General features: G+C 53.5%; 3 protein-coding genes across 3 annotated transcripts; 1 reads left to right on the top strand and 2 right to left on the bottom strand.

The window, feature by feature from the left end:
• Positions 1–378: 378 nt before the first annotated feature.
• On the bottom strand, positions 379–1,979 carry B0T26DRAFT_634941 (uncharacterized protein; the record flags this gene model as incomplete). The annotated part of the gene is made up of 2 exons (XM_060436676.1): positions 379–1,465; positions 1,543–1,979. The coding sequence occupies 2 exons, from the start codon at positions 1,977–1,979 to the stop codon at positions 379–381; spliced, it is 1,524 nt and encodes a 507-aa protein (XP_060302577.1).
• Positions 1,980–5,608: 3,629 nt separating this feature from the next.
• On the bottom strand, positions 5,609–7,874 carry B0T26DRAFT_633022 (ABC1 family-domain-containing protein; the record flags this gene model as incomplete). Its single annotated transcript, XM_060436502.1, has 3 exons — positions 5,609–6,318; positions 6,460–6,965; positions 7,042–7,874. The coding sequence occupies 3 exons, from the start codon at positions 7,872–7,874 to the stop codon at positions 5,609–5,611; spliced, it is 2,049 nt and encodes a 682-aa protein (XP_060302578.1).
• Positions 7,875–10,512: 2,638 nt separating this feature from the next.
• B0T26DRAFT_33007 (SUR7/PalI family-domain-containing protein) lies at positions 10,513–13,322 on the top strand. Its single transcript, XM_060434400.1, has 3 exons — positions 10,513–10,874; positions 10,940–12,335; positions 12,397–13,322. Exons 1-3 carry the CDS (start codon positions 10,688–10,690, stop codon positions 12,872–12,874), a joined length of 2,061 nt encoding a protein of 686 aa, XP_060302579.1. The 5' UTR covers positions 10,513–10,687; the 3' UTR covers positions 12,875–13,322.
• The last annotated feature ends 1,013 nt before the right edge of the window (positions 13,323–14,335 follow it).

Raw genomic sequence — 14,335 nt, forward strand, 5'->3', positions numbered from 1 at the left:
ACCTCCGTTGGGCCAGAGAATATTGGCCTCACCGAGGTTTCAAAAACTCGTTGTAAGAATCTGCGTCGGGAAAGGTCGGTAAGATAGACTGTCAACATGACGAAGGAAAGCAATAGGGTATGATATTGTCGCCGCAGTTTTAGGTTTTGTTGACCCGAGAGCCGGAAAGGAAAAATAGTGTACCGATTATTTTCTCGCTGCGTATTATCGCATGGCCACATGTAGAGTGTGGCGTTCGTTTTCTCGTCAGGCGGTCCGTTTTCTGGTTTGCAAACTACGTTCAAAAAAGAACAGCCATTCTCGGGGAACTTGGACCAAAGCCGAAACCGGAAAACAGGATTTCTGACCCGCTCAACCTCCTGCTCAAAGCCCACAGATTTATCGGCGGACCTTAGATCCATCTCGCTGCTTGAGCCTGCTCGTCCTCCAGCCCTCATACCACCGCTCTCTGCTGGCCTCGCGGAGCTCGCCGCGCCATTCACTGAAGACGGCATCCTTCAGGCGGAGGAAGTCGCAATGCTTTTCATTTTTCGGATCTGCAAAACCCCAGGGAAACTGACGCCCGACAATTCCAGGCTCGTAGATGTCAGGGCTGATTATCGACATGGGAATAAAAGGCACCTCGTCGTCTCTTGAGCCATCGTCTGTGACTTTATGACGACGAACCGAGCTACTCGAGAGCCTCTCGGCCCTAGGTGAGGATTCGTGTCCTTGAATGGGCAGATCGCCATCATCGGGGTTGATATCCTCGTCGCTGGGTTCGGATTCCGGGTCTTCGTCCTCTTCGATAATTCTGCTAGAATCCGGAGTGAAGTCGTCCTCATCCAGACCAAGGGATTCGAGGGGGTCGAGATTTGCTTTCTTGAGACTGTCCCATACCGTCTTCTTGAGCACGTCCATGTGCTTAGTCGTGATTGTGTCAGCCTTCGAAATAACTGGGATCACCGTCGTCTTGCCCTGCAGAATCCGGAGAACCTGAAGGTCCAAGTCTTCATCCAGACTTCCAAGAATGCGAGCAGACGGGTAGCTCTTTGCGCCATTCTTCTGATTAGCGGCAGCGGCAGCCTTGGTTGCTCCAATGTTTCGGTCGAGACGTGCTGGGTCAAGGATAAGGAAGACTGCATGGATGTGGGTATCCTGTACCCCAGGCGATCTCACGACCTTCATCTCTTCGTTAAAGGTATCCTCGAACTTGCTCTCAAGAAAGCTCGCCATTTCGCGAAGCTGTAAGTCCACGACATTCTTCTCCAGGCCCTCAGAATCCCAAAGCGTCAGTCCGATACGCTCGTTATCGATCTCCGTCTCGAGGTAGTGAGGGATGAAAGTGCCCGACGGGGAAACTCTGGGGTATTCATCCTGCTCAATGGTGCTCTTTGACCGCTTCTTCTCGGGCAGGGCCAGTGTACTCTTCAGGAATTCAAGAAACGACGTCTTTCCAGAGTTGGTGGAGCCGACAATCAGAATACTGGTGAGAGTTGAATTAGACCCAAATACAAAGAGAAGAGGAAAAGGGATCCAGAAAGGAGCCGTGACGCAACCTACTTGAAAGGCGTGGGGTCCTTTCTTCTTCGAACCCTTCTGGGACTGTTGATGGTGCTTATGGCGCTGCTGGCATAGCTGTATCGGCCCCGGTGCGCCATGCTCCCCGTTCCGGCGTAGGGGTCGAACCCGCCATTGGGGATCGGAGGGACGCTGATGATGGAGCGAGAAGGCTCCATAGATGGCCGCGGGGTTGCAATCGAATGATCTGCTCTTCCAGATACAATTGCAAGAGAATCGGGACGGGAGTCTCCACCGATTCCTAGTTGAGGTGCGGGTGCTCCATTGTAAAGGACTGGGAGTCGTGGTGGAGACTTGGAGACAGAAGCATCGCGCTGGCGCTGGAGCTCCTGCTCTTTTGCAGCCTGCTGCTTCTTGAGATCTCCGCTTTTGCTACGCCTGAGCAACATTCCGAGGCTAGAGCGGCGAGGAGGGCTCATTGCTTGATCCAGGCTGGGCTATTTCAAACTGCTACGGCGCGGTAGCATCAAACGGGGGGAACGTTTCAGGCTTCAGAAACTGCGATCGGAGTGGCCAGGAGGCTGCACAATGGCCAGGAAACAACCGGCCAACAAGTTGCACAAGCCTGTCGCAACGATCAGCTTCGAGGTGCCGCGGAAGAAATGGAAGCGGCCGCCTTGGCCAACAGGCAACTCACTTCGCAGAGCCACTGAATAAATTTGGCTCTGGGGAGGGTGTCGGTGCAAATCACCGCTTCGGTTTGTCTTAGACGCCCCTTCTTCGTTTGCTGAGCCGCCGGCTTTATTGGCTGTTGGCAATTGCAATTGGCGAATTGTTCGGGTGTCGATCAAATTGTCGGGTCTTTTTTCCCTTCTGTTTTTTTCTTCTTTTATGGAAGGGCAGGCGCAATCCCGACAGGAGCGCCGCAAAAACTGCGAAAATAAAGTGCAAGTGACCGTTGTGGACGGAAAGTGGCCGAGGGAGGCAAACCCGAGAACAACGCTTGGAGCTCTGTTCGGATGAGAGACTGGACAGCTGGGAGAGCTTTGGGCTGGTAGTAGCCGCGTCAGCAAACTCAAGGTATCCCACGGCAAATGACCCGATCGCGACTGTCTGTCGCTGGCTAGTTCAATGGCAACCGCGACGAGAGAAGCAGCTCGTCTAAAGGTCAAGAAACCCTCCCCGACCGTGTGGTGCGCGACAGGTTGCAAAACGGGCAAGAACCGGTGGTGACAAGTGCTCGACGCTTGCGCCTTCCCCCGTTACGAAAAGTAGATGGGGTGGAGGAAGGCGGTTGACGTTGGAAACTAGTTTGGTCGTACAGACGAGTGCCGTTGCTGGCTGGCATGGAGAGACGGACTTACTCAAACTTTCGCTGCCACAAAGTCGAGCAGTCCTAAGCTCAAGGACAGTGATGATAGCTCGAGTTGGCGAAGTGGGCGCGACGTGTGGAGACTTGCTCACGCGAAAAGAATACCTAGGTACAGAAATGGGAGCCAAGTCGAGGCAGCTGAGGGAGGAAAACCCAGTAAAAAGTGACGAAGGAGTCACCTGGAAGCAGAGTGAAAAGGACGTTGAACGATGCAGCCCGACTTGCGTCCGTCACCGAGGATATCAGGGGCAGGTTGAGAGGGGAGCACAAAAAGGAGAGCAGCAGCTGTCTGGAGCGCGACGCGGAAAATATGGCCCAACTATTTGATGATGGCAGAGATTGGCCAGCAACCTAGTAGCCGTGAAGGTCGGCTGGGATGCGCGTAGCCCCCGGGACTACTGCAGATGGATAATACCCTACGGAATCTACAGGGGGAGCTAAGTCAATTGGAGCCGACCTCTAACGTCCTGCTGCACCTTAACTTGGTTGGAACTAAAGCATTCCGAAGTTGGGCTTGCGGCTAACGACAAGTAGAAGCTCTTGGGATGCGCTCCAGAGTTAAGACAAGACGACTCGAGCATTGCCCAATACGGCTCCACCAAAAGTCGATATCTTCTGGGAGGACCCAGGCGCACGAGAGCATGAACTCCCAGTCGTTGCTTCAGTCCTGGGATGTGCAGCGAAAGAAAGCTTGGGCATATGGATACAGAAGGGCAGTACGTATAAGACCATAAACGCCAGATCGACGGTTTCTCAGCTCTAGCAAAATACCCCGCCAGCTGCTAAACTCAACGGCACAGCGCCTTGGTGTTCACGTCGATTTCCTAAAGACCACCTAGAAGGAAGGCTCCCCGGAGGCGCCGCCACGGCATTGAGTTTCTTCGTTATTCCCAGGTGCCACTTCACGTACCAGTACTACCTACTCGCAGAAATTCGCGATGGCGGAAGACGATAACCTACCCCTTTAAACTGCAGCCCCTGGCCAGGTCGTGAGACTCGGCTAGCCAATTAAATTTTAGTAAAGGTCCCAAAAAAGCTTTTCGCTGTGCTCGGATAACTGGGACAACCCTGGCCATCCTGCCATCCCATCCTCTGCTTCACCCTCGTTCGACCGCCGAAAACCCTCTTCGATTCCTGCTTCCCTCGGCTACTTACATAGGACGGATAGGCAGTCACGCGCGGGGCGCGCGTGTAGTTTAACGATTTATCACCGTCAATTATCAAAGCAAGCTAGAATGCAAGCTGCCGAGCCGAGTGCTGCTGATTACCGTCCGTCATTTTAACAATTGACACTAGCGGCGGCGTTGAGAGTCGCTACGGCGGCATTGCGGCGCCCATAGAACTGGCCGTCCCAAGGGCGAGGTCAGTGCCGAAACACCCTCCCGTCCCTACACTGGATCCGGAGAAAAAGTGTGAATAGAGCGTCGATCATGGGCGTTGAACAAGACCAGGAAAGGGAGCAGGCAGGTTCTACGTGTTCTAGAAAACAGGAAGCGGGCTGGGTGTCACTCGCTCTCGTCGGGGAGGAGTCTGGCCGGTGCTACAAAGCACAGGCAGATGGACCTGCACTCTAAAGGCCGTGCAACTTGCTTGTCTGCGTTTCTGCAATGGAACTGGTTTTCGATCACCATCGTCTGATAGGTCATTACGCGTCACTGAAGAGGGCAGGAGAAGGAAGAAGAAGAGAGGGGCATCTGTTCGGCCTCGAAATGAATCAACCCAGTCCGTCCAACCAAGGAAGCCAGATGCAGGCCAAACCCTGTGGGGAAAGAGGGCAGAACACCACAGAACAAATTTGGCGCTGTTTCACAATAAGACACGCATGGGTCCGTAGGCACAAGAGCTTCCCCCGCGGCATGAAGTAAAAACCGCTTCCCTGGGGCGCTAGTCTGTTTCGGTCGTTCCTACATCATGCGCATGCACGCAAACCACGGGTGCATGTGTGGGAAGTGTGGATGTGTGAAAGAGTGAGGAACGGAGTCAACCTGGAAGGAGGGAGTGGAAGCAATGCCAAACCGCAGAACGAAACATTGTAGGGGCAAGAGAAATCCGAGAAAAAAATTTCAGCTTAAACTATCTCACTGCAGTTGCACAGGGACACCACAAACATGTGTGTTGTGCAACCCCCTCATGTAGTGTAAGGAAAGGGGCTGAGGCAATCGCCAACCCCTAGTCAAAACTGTCCTGTCGTCCGTCCCTGGATGTAATGGTCGAGGAACCCACTGATTTCTACAATTGTCCCCGCGATCTGCCCTCCACGAGTCTATACCCCGGACAAGCGAGAGCCCCCTCTTCTTCTGTCATGCAGTGCGGTTACCGGGATCGTGTTCGGAATGGTGGGGATTTTATATTCAGGTATCTAGGTGTGTACATATGTACAAGTCTAAGTCCGCCTGGTGCTTCAGCCCAGCTATAGTCGCCGTTATATATGTTTACAGCCCATACTGTCTGACTGGGCTCGAAGCAGTCCGTCTATTTCCTCTAACGCCATAAAGTGGTGAGTGTTCAGCCTTGGGTATCCGTCTAAAGCGTCTAGATGTTTTCGTCGAATGCCATCAAATATGTTGTACAGATTCTTCAGCAGCAGTTCGCCACTGTCATATGCCGGTCGGTCTTTCTTTCTTTCTTTCTTTTTTTTTGAGAGAGAGAGGGGGAGGAGAGAGGGGTTTGTGGTGGGAGTCGATGAAATATTACCGTAACGTCTTGATGCAGCAGGGGGCATATCGTAACCTGCCCTCAGCCCTCAAACACGTCATGTTGAAGCTCAACCCCAAAGTCCTTGGCTACACTCTTCATACGTGCCTCAACCTCATCTTCCATACCGCCCCCGCGGCCCAACCACTGTCGAATCTTGAAAAAGTAAAAGACAACATCTGTCATGGTCAGAACAGCCTTGAACAAGAGGTGTTGCCAGACGTTGGTAAATCTCTCGCGCCACGGCAAGTTCCGGTCCTCAAAGAGGCTGCGGCTTGCCCACTCGCCCATCATCTTAACTCGGTTGACCGACGAGCCAAGGTACTGGTTATTGCCCTGTACAATCCTCATGTTGCGGCCGATGAAGATGAGTTCTTTGGGCCATTTGTTCTCGTCGGCCAGTACTTCTCGGATGCCTTGCTTCATCCTTTGCTGCATCTCGTAGCTTCGTTCGCTAGGCGTCTTTCCATCCATATCTCCCAACATCCTCCGCTTGAAATCCTGGTCGCCGCCTTCATATGGACGCATCAGAGTGGCCGAGGCAAAGAGATCGGCTGCCTTGATTCCCCATTCCTCGGTGATCTCAACAATCTTTTTGTTGTCGAATGTCATGAGTGACTTCCAGAAAACACCGTACTCATGCCGAAACTTTTCGCTCATGTAAACATACAGCCCGTGGTCGATCAGCACCAACTCGGGCTTGCCGCTCGGGAGGCGCCTGATAAAGATGTTCCCCGGGTGTGGATCGCAGTCTGCACAGCTTTGTCAGTTTCATTCGTCTTGTCTCTCAGCGAGCTAACGGAGGGTCGGGAATAGAGCCGCCGCCCAAGAGCCATGCATGTCTCGGGTATATGGCTAGCCTCCGGAAACAACAGAAATGGGAAAATACGTACGCACGACTCCCCATTTGAATATCTGGGCAGAAAAAAGATCAACCATAGTCGTCATGACTTCTTTGGTGGAAAGACCTAACCCGCCTTTGCCACGGGAGCCTTTCCATTCAGACCGTTCTGGTTTCAACTGGTGAATTTGGGCATTCTCTCGCAGACCGCGACGTACTGCGTCCATATCCGGGGTATCCAACCGAGCGCCATGAACACCAGCCGAGGCTTTCCCATACCCACCCAACCATGGCCTAGTCATGGAGTCCTTGTCCCACAGTCGAATACCCTCGATCCACTCTGTCGTAAGCACCCTCTTCGAGCTCAGCTCATGGTACACAGGAGGGACGTAGACCCTCCCACGTAAGCTAGGCTCGTCGTTGATAAGCCGACGCATCGTCTCCGAGTTCTTGGCCTCGTTCTCAAAATCCGTCTCAAGCATCAAGCGCTCCGAGATGTATGGCACAAAACTATAGAACGGTAGGTCGAACCAATACGAGTATATCCGCATGACGACTCTGGGCGTACGCGACAGGTTTATTAGCAACCGGTCCCTGGGCCCGCTAGAGCAAACAAGAAAAAACACGAACTCACTTGAACGACCACAAGTCCCATCCGATCTGCTTTGAGATCTCGGGCTTCTGGATCTTGACAGCCACCTCACGACCGTCGGGCAGCCTCGCCCAGTGAACCTGGGCGACGGAGGCACTAGCTCTCGCGGTCCGCTCCATGACCCCCTTGCCCTCGACGCCGGCAAAGCTCACACCGAATACCTCCTCGACACTCCTGCCGCCAAAGTCTTCTCGGATAACCTTCTCGATGTCTTCCCAGGAATCCTGCGGCGCATCGTCGAACATGCGGGCAAACATGCGCTGGAACTCGGGCGGCAGAACGGCACTCTGCATGGCAATGGCTTGGCCAATCTTGAGGTAGAGCCCGCCATTGTGCCGCAGCAGCTCGAAGAGCCGCTCGGCGTTACGGCGGTGGAGGGCGGGAATGCCTCCGTCGCTGCCAATCAGCGGCAACGGGTCGGGTCGGAAGTTCAACTTGTAGTCCATAGCCACCAAGAGACCCAGCGCAAACGTGCGAAGCGAGCGGGCTATTCCCGCGGCATAGACCTGGCGATCGACGAGATATCCAGCACCCAGCACGGCGGAGAGAACGAGCAGTCGCCTACCCCACTTGCGCGAGCGACGGAAGCTGCGCGCAGTCCGGGGAGCCCCAAGAGACGACGGCGAGGGTGGGCGGAGCGGCTCGAAGGGCCCAGACCGCCGCGGGCTTGTCGAGGACAGGAACCGGGCCAGGGGCGGCGCAACTAGGCGGGAGGGTGCCGCGAATGGTCGACAAGGGCGCAGGCAGGTCCTTATTGTGCCCGGCGACGTCAAAAACGGTAGCCTCCTAGCGCCCGCTGTCGCATAGCGCAACATTGTTGCGTGCGCCGCTGCCTAGCTCAGTCTCTGGAGGGACTGGGGCGGAAGGTTTACGTCTTCCTAGCCCTCCTCTCAAAGACAATGCGCGAGTCAGCCAGCCAGTAAGCAAGTCAGTAAACTATGACAGGAGGGAATATGTTTTGGGCGGCAGTCGGAGAACATGGAGACTGCAGAGACGAAGTCGGAGACGGCGGATGGGATCCGAAGTTAAGGTGGTTAATGACGGTTCGCCCCGGTGCTAGTAGTAGCACAAAGGCCCGCTCTTTCCTTAATCCCGCGGCCGATCGGGGTTTATAGGCCCCGACCGAACCTAGGCTAGACCCTGAGAGGGACCCTCCTAGCTTATCGACCTCATCACTTTTGAGCTTCTTCGCCTTATCTCGAGAACGTCCCAATCCGATTGACTTTGCTGCCTCTGTAGGAGTATCGAGCATGCCAGGCTCAGTAATCCGAGTCAAAAATAAGAGAAGACGAATAGGATACCAGGCATCTGTTGTCCTTGAGACCTTAGAATGTACGGATATATTTTGTAAAATCATCCGTTCTCGTCAGCTGCTAAAAGTGCAAATGCCGCTCTAGTCTATCTGGATGCGCAAGTCAAGCACATGGTTTCCACAGAAATACCTCGATAGCAAGATTATAAATGCGTGACAATTTCCTCGAAGCCGAGCATAAAGGAGTAAAGTTGATCCAAAGTACGGATTACGGAGCTGTGCTTTGCCTCAGCGGACTTCAAGGTTTTACCCCACGACTGGCGGCAATTCACAAGCCACCCCCATACTATCTGCAGCCAAAATGTGAGACAGCAAAATGTTGAATGACTTTGGGGGTGGCTTGAAGGGCGTTAAACCTAGGTTCCAGGTTTGCCTTTTGCCTTTCCCACAACGTATAAAGTCTGACGCGTGCACTAATATCCGGGAAGAATTAAGAGCTTTGGTTTGCAGGTTGTGTAGAGCAGCCACCATAGAGTTTGGAACAGGCGGGAGATTTACGCGACTTGCAGCGGTTAAAACGGAGAAGTTCACCTGTTCGCGAGGTTCGATCGGCGAAGCAACACCTTATCTACTAGCTGCCTAATACGGCTTCGCTGCAGCCCAATGCCTAAGCGAGTCAACAGTCTTTTCTGGGCGAGACTGAGGTGCATATCCCCAGAAACGGCTTGTTGCACGCCGATACCTTGGAAAGGTCAAGCTCGAAGGTGGCTTGGACGTACGAATCGCAAGACCATCAAGAGAAAGCCGGTTTGGTGGCACCGAAGTACGCGTCACAGGGGCCAACTATCCTCTTAAGAAATGGCCCTCCCTCTCACAGTCACCACGGCACCAGGCATGATGCAACGATGGCACAGGGTTTGGAAAACAGGAAAGTAAAACGGCCCGCTACAAAAGGTAGATTGGCGGAACTTTGTCCCGATTGCGTGACCCTTCTGCATGAAGCCAAGCTCCATCGAGCAACTTCGTTCGGAGTACCTCGCCAACAACAGATCCGTACTTACTTACCTTGCCGTCTGTGTCAGGGCGTCCGCAGCTGAGCGACGCGGTCATTGGCTTGCCCTTTCGTTGCCAGACTGACGGGACGGATTTCCGTGAAGCTTAGTTGAACAGCTCCATCACTCACTCGCCCACTCCGTGGAGAACAAGACAAACCAACACCACGGAGATAGACACCTATTAAGTACTACGGCCCGCACTGTCCCCGGCATATCTTGACGCTATCAGCTTCGCCATGTCACTGGTCATGTCCGTGAACTTTGAAAAAGCCACTGATGAGTATGAGGCACCGTTCACAGTTGACAGACAACCTGCCGGGTCGTGCACGTATTGCCTAGCTATTTAGCATGAGTGTGATCGCTGATCGTTGATCGTTTCGTAATCGTCATCTTGTGCATGGGTGCCCGTAACAACGGTCCGGCACCTTTACCAGCTGAGGAGATTATTTCACTGGTCCAGGTCATCTTGGGCAGATTGAAATACATCATGGGAATCGCCTTCTTATGTAGTAGGCCAACTAGGTATATGTAGTACATAGTGATTCTTTCCTAACTCACGTACCTAGGTTGAAGGCACTAAACTCACAATCCAGCCTGCTTCTCAATTCCTGTGACACTCTCAGTCGCACCGGGGTGTGAGTAAGGTACGGGTACTCCGTTCCTTCAATGGAAAGGTGACCGTCCATAGCCCCGCTAAACTAGGATTGAATTTGGCCCCAAAGTTGGCGTCAGGGCCCACCTACGCTAGGCCTTTGGCCGCCCGAGATCGTACTCCACCAGTTGGCCCGCTCTCCCCTGCCCAATTCCCCCAAATTCCACAGCGACCCATCGACCTTGCTGTAGTCTGTCACCTCTTGCACCACATCACATCGCGAGAAGAGCGACCGTTCCTGCAATATTCCCCGTCGCCGGGAACCACCGATTGACCAAACCTTACCTTCGACTATATACTCGAGCCTGCGACGGCTGACCGAAAGGGAGCGGGACGCTGCTGGACCGGCTGCAATTCGATCAATTCAGCCATCGCGAACGGGAACTCGCAGGAATACGGAATACCCAGCGACAAGTGGCATTGTTTCGCCTCGCCCAGTCGCCAACCTACCAATCCCCGACGACCTATTCGCGAATGTTGCTAGAAGTCCTACCTCGCGCTATATTTTTCTCCCGTCTGCGCATCCTGTTGTACGGCCGTTGAGCCAAGGACGGTCCACGATTAGTGAAGATCGGGCGCCTCCTCCGCCCAGCCGCGTCTTGAAGACGCTGGCATTTTCCTAACGATTCGCTCCCTCGAGTCTCGTGCTGCGAAGAACCTTCATTCAAAATGTTGCGCCCTGCGACACCGCTGTCGGTGCTGCTCTTCGCGGCATTCTGCCTGCTCTTGCTAGCTGTGCTATCGACTCCCATAATCAAGGCTGTCCCGCTGGGTAGTTTCTTGGGAGTCAACTTCGGCGTTTTTGGGTGGTGCAAAGGGGATACATGTAGCGGAATAGAAATCGGCTATGGCGTTCGTGAGTAGTCCCCGTGGTCTTATCAAGATATCAACTTCCTAGAGGCTAACAAGTTGCAACAATAGCCATCCTCGCTACTACGGACTCGTCGTCGTTTGACCTTCCCGTACAAACTCGAAACACTCTTTCAGCCATTCTCGTCATCCATCCAGTTGCGGCTCTAATCACGCTAATTATGTTCGTTCTCGCGGTTATTGCTCACCTTCATGCACCTTCGCATTCGGCTAGGTACCTATTGCTGGTGTTTGTTGTTGGCATTATTGATTTTCTGCTCTGCCTCCTCTGCTTTCTCATCGATGTACTGCTCTTCGTCCCCCACATGGCGTGGGGATCTTATATCGTCCTTGCGGCCACTATTTTAGTCGCGCTCAGCGGCCTGGTCTCTTGCGCCATGCGAAGGACAGTGGTCAGCAGGAAGGCCAGGAAAAAGCGAATTGCAGCAAATGCCGAGATGAGCGGCGAGAATTACTACAACCGGCAAGCTCAGCAGACTGTCCCAGCAACCACCGCAGGCGCCTTACAACCCACAGTTCCGGTTGTCAGCGGAGCCAATGGCCGGGCCGATACACTGCCAGAATTCGCCTCTTTTGAGAAGAAGGATGATCGGAGTAGCGATGAGAGAATTCCGCTCACAGCGCGGAGCCCATCAGACAGGTCCCCGAATGCACTGACGAACGATGTACCCAGCGGTCTGCCGGATAATCAATCGTTCCCATCTCTGTCTAACGTCCAAACCGAATATGGGAACGCGCAGCCTGATGGGTATGGTGTGAGACGGGGACCTTCGTTCGAGTCAATTAATTCGAGGGGGAGAGGGGGCGGTCCGCAAGGTGGCTATCGTGGACGAGGTGGGTATTCTGGGCCCGGCAGAGGGGGCTACGGCGGATATGGCCCAACCCCGCCAAACGGCCGAGGTGGCTACGGCCCTCCAGGCCGAGGAGGCTACGGGCCACCGCCCGGTGGCAGAGGAGGCTATGGCCCGCTGCCCCGCGGTTATGGTGGGCCGGGGTCACGAGGCGGGAGGACGCCTCCGCCACCCAGCTATCAGGGGGCAGCAGGCGCGTACGACAGGAGGCCTTCGCCTGGTGCTGCATACGGCCCTGGTCCATACGGTGCAAGACAAGCATCTCCGGGTCCGCCATCCGCTCCTGGGTACATGACGAATCCTCCAAGCACTGTAGGAGGCTACGACTCGTACAATCCGGACAGAGACAGTCTTCCACGAGCAGAATCTCCCCCACCACTACCGGGCGTCGACGACGGTATCCCTTCTCGGCCTGTGGCAGAAATGGATGCCACATCCGGAAATTCTCCGCAAGGACCTCAAGGGTTTGGGCAATATGGCATCCGAGATAGCGATGCAGATGTTGCTGGAATGCTTGCTATGCAACAAGCTAGGACGTCCACGCCGCAACGTCATGAGACGTACGTGAGTGAAGCAAGCAATTACAGCCAGCAAGAGTAAGCCGGTCCTTTTCTATTGTACTATTATGTCAACAGCTCAACTAACTTCTCTCTCCAGAAACACCTATGTTCCACCAAGACAAGCATGGAACCAAGGACCTGGAAGGAATTCGCCGAGTGCACCGTCGCTATTAAACCCAGGCAGCCGAAATGGACCTCCAGTGCCCGCCACTAGCGAGTACTATGAAGACGTTGATCCTCGCTTCGCAGAGCCTCCCGTGGCTCAAAGGCCGACACCCCCTCCAATCCATACCACAAGTTCGTACGAGGATATTCCTCAAGGCTCTCGCAGCCCAGCAGAGTCAGAACGATCTACATTCACGTCTATATCTCAACGAGGGGTTAACCCACGTTGGGCCCCCCCGCCTGTTCCCAACAACTACGGGGGCAGCGTAATACCACGGAGACCTGTCAACCGCCCTGCCGACGTGCTACTCAACTCGAATCCAGACTTCGAACTTCCGGCTCGCGGAAGCCCGTCACGGACACCTGGCAACTTGACGGCTGGGGGCGCTTATCCGCCCGGTGTGCGTTGAAGATAATCAGTCTGTCAATGATTGACTAATGCGACAATCCGGGAACACGTCTCTTATTCGTTTCAAGTTTCTTTGTCACGACCTTGGAATCATAACCTTCACTTCCGATTCTTCCCATGAGCCTCCTGGGAAAGCCAAGGATGTGCAGTTGCACAGATGCAATCGCCTCTCCTTAATTCATCCAGATTCTCGCCGTACTACACTGGACGAGCGCGACTCTGCCACGTAACACACCGTCAACGTTCTCGTTTCTCTTTTTCTCTTTTTCATCAACGGGCCTCCCTATACCCCTAACAAGCACATCTCATATCATCACATCCAGGCCCAGTTTTCGACGACGTTTGGGCTTTTGTGGTCTGTATGCCCTCCCTCTTTGACTACATTATTCAGTCTAGGAGATTTGCGCCAGAAAATGTCGTGACCTTCTAGTCAACGAAGGCCAACTTGAGATTTTGCTGTCGATCGACTTCTGCTTCCCCTGCTGCAACGTTCAGCTCCGTTTCCTTACTCAGGCTTAACGTACCATTCACTGGTGCATATTATCTTGTTCGTTTTATTCCTTCTTCTGTACGGTTTTGTATTACCACCTCTGCGTACCTTCTCATGTAAATATTCCGGTGTCTTGAATCATCCATCCGCCACCTCTCATGGTCAGAGGGGCGCTAACAATGGAGCCAGCTACAGAAATAGCTAGCTGGGGTTTCACTGCAAGGGACATAACAACGAATTAGGAATGACAGACAGGGCTGATGTTGGAACAAGTGATGCCAAAATCACTCATATTTAACTGCCTCGACGTACGAGAGGGGGGTTACCATGTGTTCACCCAGCTAATTAAATGTTCTCTCTTGTGGGCCTGTGAACGGACTGCGTTGGGTTGACAAACACGGTTTTCTTTAATGACCTAGAAGCGTCCAGGACAGGACTGGCGTATCGGGTAGATAAGAAAAACTGGCCTTAAGTCCATCTCTTCCTCTTATGTGCCGCTCGTATTCGGGGCATTCTTCTACTACTCTATCATGTGTTAACTTGCGTGCTGTTTCCCGGTTGCGAGAACCATCCGGCGCCTCCTTTCCTCGCCTTTGTTTTCACTGAGATGCCGAAAAGGGGCTAATCGGAAATACAGCGACCACCGTTTCCAACCCACATATATATACACAGGCTCCATAGGCTTCGCGACCTTTACCAACCCGTTTACAGCTGCCATACTCGATAGCAAATGCCATCTTCCTAAGCACGAATTTAAAGAGTCTTACCAACTTGGGTACATAGAGGTGTATGGACATGCACATCTAAGGCACCTAGGCATTTTATTCCACATCCCATCAACGCGCTCTACAGTGGCCGAACCTACGAGCTCGGCATTAGAAGGTATAAATAGAACACAAAACCTGTCCGAGAGATTACATATCTTCGAAAGTGGTGTATTTTAACTTAATCACTGAGTCGCGTGTTTTACTT

Source organism: Lasiosphaeria miniovina, assembly GCF_030549165.1.
Source record: "Lasiosphaeria miniovina strain SMH2392-1A chromosome Unknown B0T26scaffold_1, whole genome shotgun sequence".
Classification (NCBI taxonomy): Eukaryota; Fungi; Ascomycota; class Sordariomycetes; order Sordariales; family Lasiosphaeriaceae; genus Lasiosphaeria; species Lasiosphaeria miniovina.